General features: G+C 39.7%; 1 protein-coding gene across 6 annotated transcripts in view; it reads left to right on the top strand.

The window, feature by feature from the left end:
• Gtf2h1 (general transcription factor IIH subunit 1) overlaps positions 1-21,265 on the top strand; it is a 39,851-nt gene that overhangs the window by 9,983 nt on the left and 8,603 nt on the right. For 5 of the 6 annotated variants that reach the window (XM_087211571.1, XM_004851525.3, XM_004851526.3 and 2 more), the window contains 11 exons: positions 3,445-3,637; positions 4,834-4,999; positions 6,374-6,467; positions 8,624-8,773; positions 8,902-8,981; positions 13,885-14,012; positions 14,126-14,213; positions 16,713-16,801; positions 17,529-17,646; positions 19,935-20,025; positions 20,246-20,361. In XM_087211571.1, coding sequence (XP_087067697.1) covers positions 3,445-3,637; positions 4,834-4,999; positions 6,374-6,467; positions 8,624-8,773; positions 8,902-8,981; positions 13,885-14,012; positions 14,126-14,213; positions 16,713-16,801; positions 17,529-17,646; positions 19,935-20,025; positions 20,246-20,361 — 1,313 coding nt within the window. Of the gene's footprint in view, positions 1-3,444; positions 3,638-4,833; positions 5,000-6,373; positions 6,468-8,623; positions 8,774-8,901; positions 8,982-13,884; positions 14,013-14,125; positions 14,214-16,712; positions 16,802-17,528; positions 17,647-19,934; positions 20,026-20,245; positions 20,362-20,685; positions 20,806-21,265 lie in introns of those variants that run through there. The other variant, XM_087211570.1, reaches the window with a different exon arrangement.

The raw sequence follows: 21,265 nt of genomic DNA, 5'->3' as shown, positions 1-21,265 counted from the left end.
CAATGTCTTTAAGAGGTTTTGTCTGGAGAGGATACATCTCTGCAGTGTGTTAATGTATTTATTATTTCAAATGTTTGTGTATTATTTTACACTTTTATTTTTATTAGTACATGTTTACAATACTTAATGAGTACATTCAAAATGGGGAGTTGGTATATGTATATAACGCTTCCTAATGCTTTTTTTTTTGGTGCCGGGGATCAAACTTGGGTCCTTGCACTTGCAAAGCAGGCAGCAGAACCACTGAGCTAAATTCCTGGCCCTTCCTAATGCTTTTTACATGTCCTGTCCATCTGCCCCCCACACACACACACACCCTGCATTTTAAATGCATATAAGTGAAGCTGAGCATGGTGGTACACTCCTATAGTCGCAGCATTTTCAGAGGCTGAGGCAGAAAGATCAGAAGTTCAAGCCCATCCTTGGGCAACTTAGCAGCCTAGCAAGAACCGGTCTCAAAGAGGGTTGGAATGTAGGTAGTGTGAAAACTCAGTGCTGAGTAGGAGGAGGGGTGTTGATAGGTAATGCCATATTTTTTTTTTTTAATAACATTGCACCATTTAGGTAAGTTGTCTGATTAGTCTTTGGTTATGTGGCCATATCCATTGGGGCAATAGATGGGAGAAATTTTTCTTTTAAAATTCTCAACAGAAGACAAAAAATCAAAACACTTTCTCTTTGGAAATTTGCAAGATTAACATTGAATATATTACCCAGAGGGTATGCTAACTTTACGGCTTAATAATAATTAGGTTTAAAAGCACTAGGTGAGGGCCAGGGAATTAGCTCAGTGGTTCTCCTGCCTGCCTCACAAGAGCAAGGTTCCGAGTTCCATACCTGGTACCAAAAAAAAAAAAAAAAGGCACTAGGTGAATCTTGGTGTTTAGTACATTTATTCTGGAAAGGGATTTCAACCATTCACCCAACATCTTGAACCTTGAACCCTGTGGTACCTTAACTGTGACTATTAATATGGATTTATTTAGGGCCAGGGATTTAGCTCAGTGGTTCCAGCACCTGCCTCGCAAGGGCAAGGTCCCAAGTTTGATCCCTGGTACCAAAAAAAAAAAAAAAACTTACGGATTTATTTCTTTTCCTGCACATAAATTACCTCTATTTTGCTACTAGCAATGACCAAAATGTCTATCCTTCTCCGTTGAAATAACTTAGAGTCATCATTTTCAAAGAGAACCAGGCATGATGGCACGTGTCTGGAATCCCTCCTGGAAGGAGGATCACCATGGGTTCAAGGCCAGCCTGGACTACATAGCAAGACCCTGTCTCAAAAAACAGAAAAGGGGGGTGGAGGTGAGGAATACTATTTAAAATTTGTCACAGTTCAGTTCTTCCTATGCTACATGGTCTTTGTTAACTGTCCTGATAGTAGGACCTTCTTTTACTTTGTTTCTGTAAACTGCCACAGTACCTGATAAGTCTTACAAACTAACATTTGTACAACAAACTCGTAAACTAAAAACGGCCTGTGTTAGCATTTCTTATAAATAGGAAGCAAGCCCTGTAATTTAGCAAAACACAAAGTATGTAATAATCTCCTGTTTCTCTGTAGTTAACCAGCTACGGAATGAGGGTGCTTACCCAAATCTAGATCTGTACCAGAGCAGTTTTTTGTTTTTTGAGACAGGGTCTCACTAGGCAGTTCAAGCTGTCTTTAACTCACTGTGTAGCCCAGGCTGGCCGTGAACTCGCCTGATCCTCCTGCCTGAACAGTTTTATTTTAAATTGAATACTTGCAAAAATGCTCACTTCTGAAAGTTATTAATATGTTACTCAAGTGAAAATTAGCCATCGTCCTTCCAGCTGAAATTAGCTCATTAAAAAACTTAAGTACTAGCCTCTCAGAGGCAGGAGCTAAGATAGAGTAAGGATGGAGCAGTGACTAAGGAAAGGTGGCTAGACAGGAGTGATTGTTTTAGAAGGGTGGGAAATGGAATGTGTGCACTGACAGTAAATTACTTCATTGTAGCTGCTCTTAACAGTAAGGTATTTCATCAACACTGTGCTTAGCATTGTCTTTGTGGTCAGAGTTTCTGTGTATGGTGTTTTTTTTTCTTCTGTTTATGGTTTAGAGATCAGTTTATGCTAGGAACTGTGTGCATTGTGTCATACCACCATGAGTCACCTACTTAATGGGACAAAGCCCTCTATCTCTGTTTCCTGTAGAAAGAAGAAAAGCACTACAGTTACCACAAGGGCTGCTTTCTAAGAACACAAGTTTTCCTGTTGTATATGTGTAGATTAGTGCCATTAACCCTGGTATTTTTACGAAAATCTTCAAAATGACAAAAAGATTTAAAGAATGGTACAAGGAAAACCTCTAAAATATGCCACCTAGATATTGTGGTTGATATTTTGCCACATTTGCTTTATTATTTGTGCACTTGGTATTGATTGATGAGATCATTGTCACAACAAGAACTTTGTTGGGTTTGGTTTGGTTTTATTTTTGAGACAGTCTCACTGTGTAGCTCAAGCTGATCTTGAAGTCACTATATAGCCCATACTGACCTCGAACTTGCAGCAGTCCTCCTGCGTGCTAGGATTACAGGCATTCCTGGCTAAACTGTGTTGTTTTAAATAAGAATCCAGTCTACATATAGGTATAGTCTCTGGTCTCTTACAGAATATAAGATAGGCTTACGGTAGATCACACATTCTGAGTCATTTATTCCTTATACGAGTGTCTTGTCTGTGTCTTTATCTGTGGTGCTAGGGAGTTAGATTGCGCCCAAGGGTTTTACACATGCTGGGCAACCACTCTGCCAGTGACTGAGCTGCATCCCCAGCCCTATTATAAACCGAAAGGTTTGAAGGCTTGATCGTATTCAAGCTAGACATTTTGGGCGACAATAATGTATCACTTGGTATTTACTTCCTGTTCTGCCATCTCAGAAAGCATATAGTGTCATGTCCTTCTTTTAGTGAAGCTAAAATTGGTCCCTTGATTAAAGGTGGTGACAGTAGTTCTCCCAAATGTAAAATGGTGTGTTTTCCTTTTTAACTAGTAAATAATTGTATGTTAACAGTCTTTGATTATGACAAGGTATTTTTATTAGTGATAATGTTGCTTGAAAGCCAGTGCTTAGGGTGGATCCAGGGCTCCTGGTTGGCTGGTTAGAAAACTTTAAAGGGTCTGTCCTGGTTGAATGGCAACAAAAGCCTATTGGTAATAGGAGGTCCAAAGTACTAGGTGAGAAGCACAACATCAAAAGCATATGGAGGAAGGAAGCAGTGTTAGCAATGAGTTTGTTGAGTCATACTCTGGTCATGTGGGATTATTTGAAAAGGATGCATTTGTGCAAAAGCATTAAGATTGGAATGGGGCAGCCAAAGCCCCTAAGGAATGCTGTGTCTTGGGAGAAATAACCTACTGCTTAACCTACTCCTCATTGTGAGTGTCCTCATTGGCTTCGTGCTTCTTTTTAGGCCAGAAAATCAGTCCGGAAGGAAAAGCTAAAATTCAGCTTCAGCTGGTCCTTCATGCAGGGGACACAACAAACTTCCATTTTTCGAATGAAAGCACAGCTGTGAAAGAGCGAGATGCAGTAAAGGACCTTCTTCAGCAGCTACTGCCCAAATTCAAGAGGAAAGCAAATAAGGAGCTGGAAGAGAAAAACAGGTGAAGGAGGAATGGATGAGCCTTTTAAAGAGATAGTAGATTCTCTGTAGTGTCCTAGTAGGGTGGTAGCTTGTTACAGCTCCCTCCTGCTGTGATATGTGTAATACAGGAAAACATGGGCTTTGGCATCTTTACCTCTGTGTTTGATTCCCAACTTGAGCATTTTATTAGCAGTTTAACTTTGACCAAATGAGAATACTCAAACTTGGGCCGGGGATTTAGCTCAGTGGTTTCACCGCCTGCTGCGCAAGCCCAAGGACCCGAGTTCAATCCCCGGTACCAAAAAAAAAAAGAGACTACTCAAACCTAGAAGTTAAATTAGCTATCAGACTTTCTGTCTGATTAGAAGCAGAACTGAGATTCAAAAGTACTAAGCTTCCTTAATTTCTTTTCCCAGTTCTCTATCCCAGAGAAAATAAAGATACTAAACTAGGGGCCAGGAATTTAGCTCAGTGGCACTGCACCTGCCTCGTAAGTGTAAGGTCCTGAGTTTGATCCCCGGTATCCCCCCCCCCCAAAAAATATACTAAACTGTTAGAAGTATGTTGGTAAACAAAAAGAACCAGAAATAATGTGTACTGTGAAAAAATGAGATAGCATGTAAAAGAGTAAGGATTTTTTCTAAGATGAATTATTACATCACCAACATCTGTCAGTCCACCCAGTCTTACAGCTCCCAGTGCTTGCTATAGTGACATGTAAGTTGCTACAAGGTCTCAAGGATACCTCCTCTCTTCCCAGTTCACCTTTATGTGTGAAAGAGAATACGGTACTGTACAAATACAGAAAACACAGAAAGGGAAAATACAGAAAGGGAATACAGAGACACGTAAGGCCAAATCCATGACCCCCAAAGAGCTTAGTCTCTGCCCATTCAGACTTATCTCCATTTATCTCCACTTTATTCCTTCAAAAGTGTCGCTTTGCTCTTGATTACTAAAAAATGAATTACATATCTTCTGTTGCTCAGTCATCACAAAATAAAAGTTGTTTCAGTGTTTGTGTCACTAAGCTCTTTTTTTTTTTTTAAGTAAGTTATTAAAATGTTATCTTAGGGCCAGGGATTTAGCTCAGTGGTTCTGCCGCCTGCCTCGAAAGCACAAGGTCCCAAGTTCGATCCCCGGTACCAAAAAAAAAAAATGTTAATGGTGTTTTGTTCTAGAAATTCAATCATGTTTAAAATATTCTGTCTCCAGAATGCTGCAAGAAGATCCTGTTCTGTTCCAGCTTTATAAAGACCTTGTTGTGAGTCAGGTGATCAGTGCTGAGGAATTCTGGGCCAATCGTTTAACTGTGAATACAATGGGTAGTTCTTCCACATCCAATCACAAGCAGGACGTTGGCATTTCTGCGGCATTTCTGGTATGTGACCTTGTAGACTTCTGAAGAAAAAAAATGAAAACTCCAGTGTGTGTGTTAACAGTCCCATTTCTTTTACAAAACGTAGCAGTTCCGTAAAGTTAATTGGTAGAAAATTCATCAATGGTATTTTTCTAAAATGTTTTAAAATCCAAATAGTGTGGGGTGTTTGTTTGTTTTTTGTTTTGGGGGGGGTGTTTTTTGGTACCAGGATCGAACTCAGGACCTTGCACTTTTGAGGCAGGCACCAGAACCACTGAGCTAAATCCCTGGACCACAGAATAGTGCTTTTTTAATGTATATTTCTTTTCATCAGCTCCATTTTTTTGATTTTTGAACTTGACCCTGGCATACTAGAATTCAAATGGACTTTGAAAGTAACTCTTAGAAATTAAACTAATATTGAGCCAGGCATGGTGCACATGCCTGTAATACCAGCACTCAGGAGGCTGAGGCAAGAGGATCACTGTGAGTTCGAGGCCAGCTTGAACTACATAGTGAGACCCTGTCTCAAAAAAAAAAAAAAAAAATTAAACTAATACTTATAGGTGATACTTACAAATTTAGAACTTTCTGGTACCTTTTTAAAATTATTGCTATATTTTATTTATAATTCAAAGTTAAATGTTTAATGAGCATCGTATTATAAAGTGTTTCTAATAGAAAAATTGAGGGTACCTACTTTTTTTTTTTTTTTTTTTTGTACCGAGGATCGAAGTTGGGTCCTTGTGCTTGCGCAGCAGGCAGCAAAACCACTGAGCTAAATCCCCGGCCGGGGCTACCTTCTTACATATGGAATTACGAAATGGAATTCTGTTCTCTAGCAGAACTAGAACATTTGGCAAAACTTTGAATACCGGGCCTGGGATTTAGCTCAGTGGTGCCACTGCCTGCCTGCCAAAGCGCAAGGTCCAGAAATGAATCCCAAGTACCAAAAAAAAAAAAAAAAACAACAACTTTGAATAACAAGAGTATACTGGGTATTTTACTAGGTGCTTAGTATAAGTGAACTGAATTTATAAAGCCTTTCCTAAAGAAACCAGTCGGTTAATGTTAGATTTAGCAGCAACCAAGGTTTATAGTGGCTTTGGCAGCTATGCAAATATTATGTTACAGCTCCACTAGCTCTTTGCCTTTGACCCCTCTTCAGCTTCCCTGATTAACTGTATTCAACTTGCAAGCAAGCAGATTTTACAAGTCACTAAGTGAGAAATGAGTCTAAGCTGCTTTGAGCCCTCTATGCCAGAAGTGAAAGTACATTCATTTAGGAAGTCTATTTTCCACACTGGTGCAGTGTCTGTTGGGAGCATACATGTACTCCCTGTTGCTCTGACTAGCATAAGAATAAATACGTGCATTTGTGTGGTCTTTTTTTAGGCTGATGTCCGGCCCCAAACAGATGGCTGTAATGGTTTGCGATATAACTTAACTTCTGATATCATTGAGTCCATATTTAGGACCTATCCAGCAGGTAAGAGCAGTCAGTTTTTCAGAGGATTAGAATATTTGTTTGAGGGCTGGGGATTTAGCTCAGTAGTTCCGGCGCCTGCCTCGGAAGTGCAAGGTCCCGAGTTTGATCCCTGGTACCAAAAAAACAACAAAAAAAAATCTTTTGGGCTGGGGATTTAGCTCAGTGGTTCCAACGCCTGCCTTGCAAGTGCAAGGACCCGAGTTCAATCCCTGGTACCAAAAAAAAAAAAAATATTTGTTTGAATTCTATACTGTATCGTTGGAAAACAAAAAGCTTTTATTTCTGATCAAGTGGAGTAAAATACAAAAAATAAGATATCCCATGGGGCTGGGGATTTAGCTCAGTGTCACCAAGCCTACCATGCAAGCGCAGGGTCCTGAGTTCGATCCCTGGTACAAAAAAAAAAGGTATCCAATGCCCCAGCATGTGGTACATACTACGGGCTCAGTGAAAAATGTACCATCATTAATTCATTGCTCTGATGACTGCCATTCTTTCCATCAGTGGTACTTAAGCTTTATTTAGTCCTCAACATACCAATGTGAAATGATTTGTTGCAGAGGCATCAGTAAATGAGTTTCCACACCACTATGTGGAACCACTCATGATCATCCCTTATGCTATATCCAGAGTGACCTCTGTAATCCACAAATCATTTCCTCTGCAGAAAAACATCCTAACGGTATAGATGCCTGATCACAGTGCTGGGAGTTTTGATGTGTAGTCAAGGGTGAGAGCCACTGCTTCAGTCACTCTTCTGACTAAAGGGTGTTCTCATTTGCCCACACAGCCCTTTAGCCTTAGGAACCACCTCTCCCTCGGCAGTCAGCTGCAGCATCACCTGTTTGCCATCTCTATAAAGCCCTGACTTCTTCAGGCAGATGAAGTCTTCCTCTTCTCCAATGTCTGCCTCAAAATGTGATCACATTATCTTTCTGATAATAAGCACATAATGTTACTATGTGCCAGGCACTATTCTAAAAACTTTCTGTATTCAATAATCATCACAAATACCCTAGAAGTTGGGCCAGGGATTTAGCTCTGTGGTTTTGCTGCCTGCTGTGTAAGCACTAGGACCCAAGTTCAATCCCTGGTACCCAAAAAAACCAAAAAACAAAACAAATACCCTAGAAGTATAGGTGATGTTAAGACCCTCTTGTTACAGATGAGAACACCAAGGTACAGAAAGATTAAATAATGTTTGCCCAAGGCCATACAGACTAAGTGGCAGACCTAGTTTTGTTGTTGTTTTGTTTTGTTTTGTTTCATTTTGTTGAGACAGGGTCTTGTTATGCAGTTTAGGCTGGTCTTAAACTTGCTTTGTAGCCCATGCTGGCCTCAAACTCACAGAGATCCTCCTGCCTCAGCCTCCTGAGTGCTGGGATTACACACTACACCATCACACCTGGCATATCTAGAATTCTAAACTCGGATTCTGGCTCAAGAAACCATGTTCTTAAACACTGCTAACTAAATTATAAACTTATAGAGAATTGAACTGATAGTCCAGTGGGTATTAAGATCTTTATTTCGCTAACCATCTAACAGTGCTATGGATTGAGAGCTGCTGTATATAAATGAAGAAACAAAACTCATGTCTGACATCAAGTTTTTTGGTGTTTCTACTAAAATTTAAGAACTTAAAAAAAAAGAATTTTATTATTTGGGTGCATAAAGAGTACTTCATTATCTGGTTTTTGCTTTTAGTATGTATTTCATTTATCTTTTTTTTTTTGTACCGGGAATCGAACTCGGGACCTTGTGCTTGCAAGGGAGACGCCGGAACCACTGAGCTAAATCCCTGGCCCTGTATTTCATTTATCTTTGAGAGGTTTTGAGAAATGGAAATTTTAGGGCCAGGGATTTAGCTCAGTGGTTTCTCCGCCTGCTGCGCAAGCGCAAGGACCCGAGTTCGATTGCCAGTACCAAAAAAAAAAGAAAGAAAGAAATGGAAATTTATGCCGGCCATGGTGACACACACCTGTAATTCCAGCACTTGGAAGGCTGAGGCAGGAGGATTGCCACAAGTTCAGTGCCTGCCTGAGCCACATAGTGAGTTCAAGGCCAACCTGAACTTCATAGTGAGACCCTGTCTCAAAAAAAGAAAAAATGGAAATTCAGTGTATAACTATTTCTTACCTTTCCCCTTCCCGCAGTAAAAATGAAATATGCAGAAAATGTTCCTCACAACATGACAGAAAAGGAATTCTGGACACGTTTTTTCCAGTCCCATTATTTTCATAGGGACCGGCTGAATACAGGGTCAAAGGATCTTTTTGCAGAATGTGCCAAAATAGATGAAAAAGGTAACTATCCCCAACACATTCTAGTTTTCTTTTTTCCAGTCTATAGTCATTAGAGCTGTTAATGAACTTCTTTTAAATGTCTGAGAAAGATAAACTTTGATGAACTTTGTATTTCATTGATTTTCTAGGGTTAAAAACAATGGTTTCATTAGGAGTGAAAAACCCACTACTAGATTTGACAGCTTTGGAAGATAAACCATTAGATGAGGTAAGAAGCAATAAAAGGAGTTAGAGAGAAAACAGTCTTTCCTTAGTCTTCTGCATCTTTATCTAACTTTAAAATTGCATTTAGATGTTCCCCTTATAAAACTGTAAAACAAGCAAGATATTGTTAAAGTGGTTTATCAGAAGTGCTGTTCAGTGTATGCTAATCCTCAGTGCCTAGAAAAAAGTGCTTTTAGTAGTGCTATCTACCATCACATTTACCTGACGAATAGAAAGCCCTGTGTGAATTGCCAAAACCTATTAGAAATATTTGTTTAGCTCCCTGTAAGCAAATCTGTAGATGATCACAGGACATAGCAGGGTAAATCCAGCCTCATTCACTAGTTAAACATTTAATCTAATATGGATACATACTAGCACACAAGGAAAACAAACATTTGTTGATTGCCTACTAGCCGCCAAAGTTTGCTTTCATGACCATCACCCCACACCTACCCAATGTATTTTCAACAGCTGGACCATGGTGTTTTAAGTTAATTCCATCTTCTGATCTAGAAACCTGCCTTCCTTGGTTACTCCTGTCACTGTTGTCATTTTCTTGCCTTTCTTTTGACTCCTTTTCTGCTGACCATGTAAACACGTTCACACTTGCCTTTTTTTCTTCTAACTTCACCCTACTTTAGTACACTTACCAAGTCACAAAAACCAGTGCTAAAATTTTTTGCTACAGCTGGGCAGAAAATTTTTCTGTGCTACAGTCTAATTTACAAGCTAATAGAAAAAAATTCTCGATAATTCTCCAAACTCAATTATTTCCTTGGTGAATCTCAATATATTACAACATTTTAATCATCTGGAAATATATTACTTAACAAAGCTTAAAGTTTAATATGATGGAAAAATTAGTGCTTTTTTTTTTCTAGTAAAAATCATAGCATGTTGGGCATACACTTCATAACTTTCACTTTGCTTGTTATCAGTATTCAAATTACCTGACAATGTCAAACTACCTCACTTAGATACTGACATGACTTTTTTTTCAAGCTCCCTTTTTTTTTGGGTTTTTTTGTTTTGTTTTGTTTTTGGTACTGGGGATCAAACCCTGGACCTTGTGCTTGTGAGGCAGGTAGAGGCTCCACTGAGCTAAATCCCCAGCCTGAGGATGTTTTTTTAACCTTTCTAAACAGTTTTTGTTTTTTGCTTTTTTGTAAAATGAAACTAACAGTATTGGCCTTATGTAATTTCTGTGAAAGTTCGAAGAGAAGACTAGGGGCATAGTCAGTGGTACAGCATGTGGTTAACCATATGTGAGGCCCTGGGTTCAATCCCCAGGACCCCCAAAAAGTTAAAAAGAGACTGGGACATAGATGTGCTCCGTTAGCAGCCAGGCATGGTAGTCTGAAATCCCAGCACTTGGAGGGCTGAAGCAGTAGAATGGCTGTGAGTTCAAGGCCAGCCTGAATTTTATAGCAAGACCTTGTCTCAAAAAAAAAAAAAGAAGTGCTCAGTAAGAGGGTATTATTACCCATCTATATTTTTAAATACCTGGGTGGAGCTGGGTGTGTGTGGTGCACACATGAAATCCCAACACTTGGGAGGCTGAACCAGGAGGATCACAAGTTCAGGTCTCACCTGGACAACTTGGTAAGACTCTGTCTCAAAAGAAAAAGGGCTGGGCTGGGGATTTAGCTCAGTGGTTCTGGCACACCTGCCTCTCAAGCAGCAAGGTCCCGAGTTCAATCCCCAGTACAAAAAACAAAAACAAAAAACAAAAGAAAAAGGGCTGAGAATGTAGGTCAGTGCAAAGACCTTGAATTCAGTCCCTATTACTATTAAATACACACTCATACATATCCACACTGCATAGTATTCCATTGGTATGGCTATCAACATTTATATAACCAGTCTTGACTCCATTTTTTCTTTGATGACTTTCACTCTCTTTTACTATGAACCTCTATTTTAACTGTCATAGGATATGAGCTCGAGCCTCCTGAATACATTCTTTTTTATTACTTTCAAATACTAGTTATCTGATGATGGGTCTCAAATAGCCCTGTCTATCTAATTCCACAGCTCTACAATCCTACATCTTTAACTGCCTACCTGATACATCCAATTGGATGTTTCATATATATCTCAGCTTAAGATATTTTGGTACCAGGGATTGAACTAGCCACTGAGCTACATCCCCAGACAGTTTAAGATATTTTGGTTCCCATCCTCCTAAACATTTCTATTCTGGCTCTTCCATATCTCTATAAAAAGCACTAAAATTTGCTCAAGCTGAAAACCAGGGAACTTTCCTGGTTTTTCCCCTTTGTTCATGACCAGTTCCTCAGCAAGTCCTCTGCCATACATCTCTGATCTGCTTACATCTCTTATCTCCTCAGAAACTTGCACCCTCTCACTTGTAAGTTGCTTGATTGCTTGCATTGCCTCGTTACTGATCTTTCCTTTCGCACTTGCATCTCCTAGAGTTTGTTCACCCCCAGCAGTAAGTCTTTAAATCAGATCATAATGCTCCCCTATGTGAAACTCTTCAGAGGCTTCTCGTAGAACTTGGAATAAGATCAAAACGTGGCTATAAGGTTCTGCTCACTTTAGCCCCTACCTGCTTCTACTTTCATTTTGGCCTCTTCCTCCTCCTACTCAAGCTTCAGATATAATGAGCTCCTTTCAGTTCCATGTGGAGTTTTTCCATGTCTTTACATTTGCTCTTCCCTGACTAGCTTCTACTCATCCGTAGACTTCTGTTTTAATGTCACTTCTTCAGAGAGACCATCCCTGACCACCTCATCTAAAGTAGCTTCCCCCAGGGCTTGGGATTTAGCTCAGTGGTTCCTCCACCTGTCTCACAAGCACAAGGATCAGAGTTCGATCTCCGGTACCAAAAAAGAAAGAAAGAAAAAAAAAAAGGAGGGGAGGGGAGAAAGGGAAGGGGAGAAAGAAAGTAGCTGGCCCCAGATCCGGTCACTCCATCTTATTAGCCTCTCTCTTTTCTTCATAACATTCATAACTTTCGGAAAAGATCTTGTTTGCCAGGCTGAGGGCACACGCCCGTAATCCCAGCACTCAGGATTTCGAGGCCAGCCTGACTACTGGCAAGACCCTATCTCAAAGGGAAAACAAAAATCTTGTTTTAGCCAGACATGATGGCACACACACCCAACAAAAATATTGTTTGTGGTACTGCACCTGCCAAGTAATTGCAGGGTCCTGAATTCGATCCCCAGTACCGAAGTTCCAGGGTGGAGGGAGGGACCTTATTTGTGCCTTGTTTTACTCAAAAACTGCTGGTCAGTGGCCTCTCAGTGTTGTAAATTCCATAGGGCTTCATTCTTGTTTGCAGTTCTGCCTCCAGCACATGGTATATACAAAGCACTCAGTAATTATTTGATAAATAAATGACTGGTACGAGTCCTTTCATGATCTTTTACCTTTGTGGGGAAGGAGAATGTTGGGATTAGGGCTTTGCACTTGCTGCATGAGTGGGGTTTTTTTCCCTCTTTAGTCTTGGCTCACCAGTCCCTGCCCCACCTTTCATTCCACATATCAACTCAAGACCGTATTATCACATTGCTTTTATGCTTTTGTTTAAACAGTTGTCCTTTCCCTGGTGTTATTCTTGCCCATGTCAGCCTGACAAACACCTGTTTATCTCATAGTGCTCATTGAAGCTTTTTTGAACCTCCTCCCCTTTAGTAGGATTGACCACTTTCTCCCTCACAGCCCGTCTAACTCTTGCCTGCCTGTACTGGCTCACAGCCACTATTCCCAACTAATACTAAGGCTCCTATGGCATGAGGTTCTCAGTTGATCAAATAATTAAATCCTTTACGCATGTGATATGCTGTGAATAGGACAGTATATAAGAACAAGGTCAGCCTTATGGAATTTACACTACAGATTGGAGATTGACTGGCAGTTTTAAAGTAAAATGACATAAAACCATGATTGTTTCTGGAAAGTGACAAAATGGGGTAACATGATGGCATGACCAGATTTCATGGGGGGAACTACTTTAGAGTGAGTGGTTGGGGAGGTCTCTGAGGAAGCCACATTAGAACAAATGTCTAATTTGTCATCAAGATGTAGCACATAGGGTACACCCAACCTTTGCTTAAAAATATTATTTAAAGCGGGGTGTGGTGGTGCATACCTGTAATCCCAGCACTCAGGAGGCTGGGTTAGGAAGATCGCTACAAGTTTGAGACCAATCTAGGCTATATAGTTCAAGGCCAGCCTGCATAGCAACACCCTGTTTTGTTTTCATTTTTTTAATTCTCCCAATATCACATTTTCTAGAGCTTGAAAAAGTTGATTGTCCTGCCTTGACTAAAAGTTTGAAAAAGTAATAAAGCTGGAATTTGAAATCTTACCTCCACAGTCTATGCTGTTTTCCCCCACTGTATTCTGTTCATTTAGGGTTTTGGTGACTAGATCAGAAATTGCTCTTTAAAAGGGAAATATAGAGGGCTAGGAATATAGCTCAGAAATAGCATTTGCCTAGTAGTTGTGGGGTTTGGGGGGGTGGGCATTTTGATACGGATACTGAACCCAGGGTCTTAACCCTGAGCTACATCCCCAGCCCTTTTTTATTTTTTATTTTGAGACCGGGTCTTAACTAAATGTCATTAAATTACCCAGGCTGGACGTAAGCTTGAGATCCTCCTGCCTCAGCCTGGGTGCTGGGATTACAGGAATGCACCACTGTGCCTGGCAGTGATAATTCTTTATTTTTATATGTATAACATTTTTTAAAAATCTTTACCTGTAAAATTTAGGAATGTTCATAAAAATCAATAAAGTCCTATAATCCAGCACATTTTTTTCAACTAATTGTGTTTTGTAGTAGATAAGAAATGTGCTCACTTCAGCAGCGCATATACTAAGAAAATTAGAGCCTTACTTTGATTTTTAATCTACCAAATTTTTTCTCATAGGGCTATGGCATTTCCTCTGTGCCCTCTACTTCCAATTCTAAACCCATCAAGGAGAATAGTAACGCTGCCATCATCAAGAGGTTTAACCATCATAGTGCCATGGTCCTGGCAGCAGGTCTCAGGAAACAGTTAAGTATACATACAAAGGTGCCATCACTGGCTCCTCAGCTGTCCAGGTAGAGTTAGATGGTGTGGCCTGCTTGTGGTTTTTAACATTAATTTTTCTCCCCTTTATTTCAAGAGAAGCACAAAATGAACCAAATGGTGAGTCCAGCCGAATGGACGGAAGTTCTGGAGATGCAGACTGCTTTCAGCCAGCAGTCAAAAGGGTATGGATCCTTTAGGGCTTGGGTTTTCCAGATATAAGATACCCATGAGTACTTTATATTGCTTAGTGGGAGTATTTGGCTGCAAATGTGGAGCATTACAAAGCTCCTCAGCTTTGGCTTAGCCAAGTTTGCATGGACTTAAATCTGTTAACTGTTTTTATTCATTGTTTCTTTTCCCTTCATGTATATACTCACAAATTATTTTTTGTGTATAGCTTTGTTTTCTGGGAAAGAGTACTTGACAAAGGTGATAAAAGTAATACAAGGGCCAGGGATTTAGCTCAGTGTCACCACACCTGCCTCACCAAATGCAAGGTCCTGAGTTCGATTTCCAGTACTGCAAAAAAGAAAAGTTTCATGTATATGATTTAAAAAGAAAATGAGGCTGGGGATTTAGCCTAATGGTTCCGTCGCCTGCCTTGCAAGCGCAAGGATCCGAGTTCAATCCCTGGTACCAAAAAAAAAAGAAAATGAATTTGCCTTCCTGTTAAACATAGTGTTTCAGATGTATCTTCTCATTAAATATTTTTTAAAATTGTGTGGGACTATCAGGGGCTACTTGCATATTTCTGCAAATTTGCTAAGATATTCTAACCCCTCTATTTTTTTTTTACTCTTTTTTTTTTTTTTTTGGTACCGGGGATCGAACTTGGGTCCTTGTGCTTGCGCAGCAGGTGGCAAAACCACTGAGCTAAATCCCCGGGCCCCTTTTTTTTTTTTTTTTCTTGTGCTAGGGATTGAACTCGGGACCTTGCGCTTGTGAGGCAGGTGTCGGAGCCACTGAGCTAAATCCCTGGCCCTCAAACCCCTCTTAATTGTTAAGACCCTTCCTCCCAAAATATAAAAATAAATTATGAGCTGGGCATGATAGTACACACTTGTAATCCCAGCTACTCAGAAGGCTGAGGCAGAGTGACTGCATATTTGAGGCTACCCTGGGCAGCTTGCAAGACCTAGCTCAGGATTTATGTGCTTAATTCCACTTCTTTTTTTTTGGTACTGGAACTCAGACTCAGGACCTTGCACTTGTCAGGCAGGCATAGCACCACTGAGCTAAGTCCTTGGCTTAATTCCACTTCTGACAGAAGCCTACCTCATTTGCTTTAAGAAACAAAAGTGTGTGCAAAGATTTAAATACAAATGTTCATTATAGTATGAAAAGCAACAGTAGCAAACATCCTAGTATCTGTGATGTATCCATACATACAGTGGAGATTGATGCAGCTACTCATTACTTGACTTTTTTTTTTTTTTGGTACCAGGGATTGAACTCGGGACCTTATGTTTGCGAGGCAGGCACCAGAACCACTGAACTAAATCCCCAGCCCCACTCATTGCTTGAAATGATTAATTGGCCTGGGGTGCAGCTCACTGGCAGAGCATTTGGCTAGTCTACATGAAGCTCTGGATTCAATCCCCAGCTCCAAAAAATTGAATTTATGAAATAAGAGTGACAAAATGGTCCCCAGTTTAAAACTTTAGTTTTACCATGGATTTATTAGGAGTTATGTATTTATTAAATAAGTGCATGTTCAGCTCATGATATTTTCAGCTTTCAGTGGTTTTATCAGGATGTAACCTCATTTAAAGTTGAGGAACAGCCTAGCATAGTGACCCACGTTTGTAATCCCAGCTATTCAAGAGGCTGAGGCAGAAAAATCATGAAGTTGAGGCCAGCCGTAGCAACATAATGAGATCCTGTCTCAAAAAAACAAATAGCTGGGTAAGGTGGCTTATGCCTATAATCCCAGCACTCTGAGAAGCTAAGACAGAATCACAAGTTCAAGCCCAGCCTGGGCAACTTTCTGAAAAGAACTGTGTTTCCCTTGATTTTCCTAATACACAATAATAAGCACTGGCCATAAATATTCCCTCAAGTCAGTGGTTGACTGCTGTGTAAGATTGAAATTAATAGCTGGGGTGGAATGTGTAGCACAGTGGTGGAGCTTATAACCTAGTAAGTGCAATACCCTGGGTTTAGTCCCCAGCAGTGCAGGAAAAAAGGAGAGAAAGGCATAAAGACAGATCAGTATGCCTTGAAGTTGGCTGAAGGGTATTAAATTGACAAAGTAGTAAAAATACGAGGTCAGGTCTAGGTAAAACACTGTTGAAATAGGGACAGTTTAAATGTTGTGTTCAAATTGACAGTTTTGAGATATATTTGATAACCTGAATGTTCTGATTCTACACTGGGTAGCTACAGATGAAATGCATAGCACCACCATGCCTAGCTATATAATATACAAATTTTTAGGCACCATATTGGCAAAAATTAAGAATTTAGTAATCAAATGATCAGAAAATAGGTACTTTACGCCTAAGTGTTGATGAGAAAATAGGTTCAACCATTTATTTATGGAGCAGTCATCTCTAGGAAGTAAAGCTCATAGTGGGGAAATTTCCATTTTTTACCAAACCACTATATGGTTTTACTTTTTCAGACATGTTCATTAACTTGTAAAAAAAGTTACTGACAAAAAATACTGTTTATAATTATAGGCAAAGTTACAAGAGTCCATTGAATATGAAGACTTGGGAAAAAATAATTCCATAAAAACGATTGCACTAAACCTCAAGAAGTCAGATAGGTAAGTTTGGTCAGTAGTAAATAAATTTTTTTGTTTTTGTTTTTGTTTTTTGTTTTGGTACCGGGGATCGAACTTGGTCCTTACACTTGCAAGGCAGGCGGCAGAACCACTGAGCTAAATCCCCAGCCCGAGTGGCAAATAAATTGGAAGCAAAATAGTTATGTAACGAGTCACTGCAGAATATATTCTGCAACTATAGCATTCATTTTTTTTAGTCAGTTTATCACCATGAAAGTACAATATCCCTTTCTCTTAAAAAAAATTTACTTTGGGGCTGGGGATTTAGCTCAGTGGTTATGCTGCCTGCCTTGCAAGCGCAAGTTCGATCCCTGGTAACAAAAACAAACAAACAAAAAAATTTACTTTTAGGTTTGGTGGCACATGCCTGTAATCCCAGTGCTCAGGAGGCTGAGGCAGGAGGATTGCCGTGGCCAAGGCCATGCCTGGGCTACATAGCAAGACCCTGTCTCCAAAAAAACTAAAAAACAAAAAAATTTTACTTTTATACATCTCAGAAAAGCATCTTAAATGAGCAAAGCCAAAAAATACTAATTTTGCATCATTGTATTGTTTCTTGCTTCTCTTACGAGAATTATTTTATTGAAATAGCTGTGGTATCTTTTTTTTTTTTGGTTTGAGAAGAAATGTATTGACCACTGAAAGGTTGGAAAGACAGATACTGAGTGCCTTTACCACCTGTGGTTGTTTACTTGTCCTGTGCTTTCAGGTATTACCATGGTCCAACTCCAATCCAGTCAGTACAATATGCAACAAGTCAGGACATTATTAATTCTTTTCAAAGTATTAAACAAGAAATGGAAGCTTATACACCCAAGTTAACTCAGGTAGGTAACTTCTGTTTAAAGACCAGAATTCCTATACTGTATAGTTCCTTCCCCAATTTATGAGCACAACCAGATTGAACTGTCCAACTAATATTTTAATTGGGTTTAAAGACAGTATATCTGCTAAATAAATTTTTTTTAAATCAAGATGTAGGGAGAAAAGGTGTTTTGCATATTCAAGAAGCATCTATCTAAATGTAATGAAAAATAATAATGAATTTGATTCCAAGTGTTTCACTTCAGAATGCTCAGTTCTACTGGGAAAGTATCTCCAATTGCCAAACTAATTAAGGGCATTACCCTGGATGCTCTGCATAGGCTAAAACTCACTATGTAAGACGGAGCTCACTATCTCTTCGTTTTTCTCACCCTTCACGTTTCAGTTATTCAGCAAATTCAGTCACTTCTTTGAATATTTCTTGATTCCATCAGCTTAGTTTAGGCAAACCGGATAAGCTTTCCACAATGACAATGCAGATTGTTGCTAAAAACATGTATTTGATCTCATCACTTTGCAGTTTAAAAGCCTTTCATTGCCTCCCTCCATTTCCATAGTCATAGTCCAAACGCCTTTTCTGCATACTAGACCAACTTCATATCTTATATTTTTAAATCAGATCCATACATACATAGATTTCTATCATAAACTCTTCATTTGAAAATAGATGTAGTGTCTCACAACTGTTCCACTAATGATTTATCCCTCCCATAACCGCACTTACGGCATTCATGGCACTTGTTAGGCACTCATGGAGTAGATAAACTATGTCCATAAGTATTGATTCTGACACTGTGGGAATATATTTTCCCCTTTTGGTTATGTTTGTTCATTTCCTTAAAAATTAAAGATGGGGGGGATTTAGCTCAGTGATTCCGCTGCCTGCCTCACAAGTGCAAGATCCCGAGTTTGATCCCCGGTACCCCCCAAAAAAATTAAAGATAAGGGGCTGGAGCCTTAGCTCATTGGTAGAGCACTTGGCTAGCATATGCAAACTCCTCGATTCAGTCCCCAACACCATAAAAAATAAAAGACAACACATTTCTATTCTGTTGATTTTTTTTTTTTTCCCCAGTTCCTATCAAGGATACATGTCAACATAATGAGGGGTTTGTGGTGTTCTGTTTCACATTGCCTGTGATTAAACCCAGGCCCTCACCACATGCTAAGCACAAGCTCTGCCTGTGAGCTACATTCCTAGCCCCATTAATATGTTTTACCTGTTTGCTTCCCTTGAACTCAGTTTTTCTTTCAGTTGTTGAGTTGGTGCTTCGGCAAGGTCTTAACAAGCCAAAAAGCTAGTGAGTTTTGAGTTTACTATGGACTTGCCTGTTACAGTAGCTTCCTCTTCCCCCCCCGCACCCCCACCCTGTTATCCATAGGGGATACCTTTCAAGGTGCTGCAAAGCAAACCCTATAATTTAATACATTTTTTGTCTTAACTAAGAACTTACCAGGTACTGTGGCCATAACATTAGCAGTTTGAGGTACAACAGCAAAACTAGCCATGAATTTTTTTTGACTTTTTTGCAACTTCACACACAGATGATTCCTTTCTACTATAGATCTTAGTAACCTCAGCATTTTTTTCTTTGCCTAAGTCCAGAGCTTTCACTTAAAGAAAGCAATTTGTGGCTTCTCTTGGGCATACCTGAATTTCTAGCATCAGTGTTCTCACATTTAAGGGATGCTTTTTTTTTTCCCCCTTCGGTACCAGGAATCGAACTCAGGACCTTGTGCTTGCAAGGCAGGCATGGCATCACTGAGCTACATCCCAGGCCCCCATTAGGGGCCACTATTAAGTAAAACAAAAGTTGTACACCAGCACTGCAATACCGACCAGTAGATCTGGTAGCTGAGATGACTGTTGAGTGACTATAAGGTGGATGTATATACAGCATGGTGGTGCTGGACAAAGGAATGATTCATGTTCTAGCCAGGACGCAGTCATGTAACATTTCATCAACCTACTCATCTGGGCTCAGTTATGGGCTGATTTGTCTAGAATTTACCATTGAACATTTTCAGACCATAGTTGACTACAGATAGCTAAAACTGCAAAGCAGAACTGCTGATAAGAGGGCATACTGTGTCTCTGGAAGGTAGATTTTTCTCTTTCTACTCAGATCATTTCTTGCCTCAAGGAGAGCAGTTCACTTTGGTTGCTCTAAATGGTACTTGTATACAGGAATAAATGCTTTACTTTTTTTTTTTTAATGCTTTACTTTTTGCTATAAAACAATTGGAAAGATGGCAACAGGGAAATCAGTTTCTGTGTCTCTTCTTTCAGGTTCTCTCAAGTAGTGCTGCTAGTAGTACTATCGCAGCACTGTCACCTGGAGGAGCACTTATGCAGGGAGGGACACAGCAAGCCATAAACCGTAAGTGCAGGGCCACCTTCGAGTCCCAAAGTTGTATTGGCTTTAGTTTTGGGGTAGTTCTGGGGTCTTCGCTGAGCAGTCATTTTGTGTGTGTAGTGCTAAGAGTTGAACCCAGGGTCTCGTGCGTGCTAAGCATGCAGTGCAGTACCTTGAGCAGTCTTTTTTCAGACTATAGATGTGGGAAAATAGCTTATCCCATGGCCTCTTCCTTTTTTTGCAGAGATGGTGCCAAGTGATATTCAGTCTGAATTAAAACACTTGTATGTGGCTGTTGGAGAACTTCTTCGGCATTTCTGGTCCTGCTTTCCTGTCAATACACCATTCCTAGAAGAAAAGGTGGGAACCATTTAATTCCAGCATAGCTAGTTACTGTAGTAGTCACTTAGGTGTTGTTTTTAAATAGGAAAATATAATTGAGCATTTATCATATGCCAGACATTGGTGTAACCATTTTGCATACATTATTTCAGTTAAGCCTCTGTGTCTTTATGGAGAGTATTTTGATTATACTCATTTCATAGGCTAAGAAACTGAGACCCAGACCAGTTCCATAACTTAATAATCATGCAAACCTACCTCAAGCCACAATAAAATAAACAGAAACTCAGTACAAATCACATGAAAAAAAAATCACATATATAAATTTATTATTTTCCCCAGGTATGGTGGTGCATACCTGTAATCCCAGCATTTGGGAGGCTGAAGCAGGAAGATTGCCACAAATTGGAGGCCAGCCTGGGCAACACATAGTGAGGCCCTGTCTCAAAAAATAAAATAGAATAAAATATTTTTTTAAATAAAATTTTAATAAAAATTTTAAGGAATGATTGATTTGATACATTTATTAATGAAGCCCAAAATGAAGACTGGCAATAAACAGCACTAGCTATTTATTGCTCTCTTCTTTTAGTGCTTCACACTGAACTCAGGGCATAGATAAGCACTCTACTCCTGAAGTATACCTCCAGCCCCAATAATAACTGTTTAACACTAAAACCTTTAGAGCAAATCAGAGTTGAGAACTAGAAATATACTTATAACATTGATTTCTCTTTAAAACAGTTATTAAGAAAAAGATACAAAAGAAAAAAGAAAAAGATAGAGACCCAGATATGGTGGTCCACACCTGTAATCCCAGCACTTGGAGGCTGAGGTAGGATGATGATCACACAAGTTTGAGGCCAGCTTGACCTACAAAGCAAGACTCTGTCTCAAAAAAAAAAGATACAGGGTAGTGGTA

This window comes from Heterocephalus glaber, unplaced genomic scaffold, assembly GCF_053883595.1.
Source record: "Heterocephalus glaber isolate CG9 unplaced genomic scaffold, H.glaber_assembly_v1.0 deba00001428, whole genome shotgun sequence".
Lineage (NCBI taxonomy): Eukaryota > Metazoa > Chordata > Mammalia > Rodentia > Bathyergidae > Heterocephalus > Heterocephalus glaber.
The sequence above is the reverse complement of the archived record's forward strand: the minus strand, read 5'-3'. Positions and strand labels throughout refer to the sequence as shown.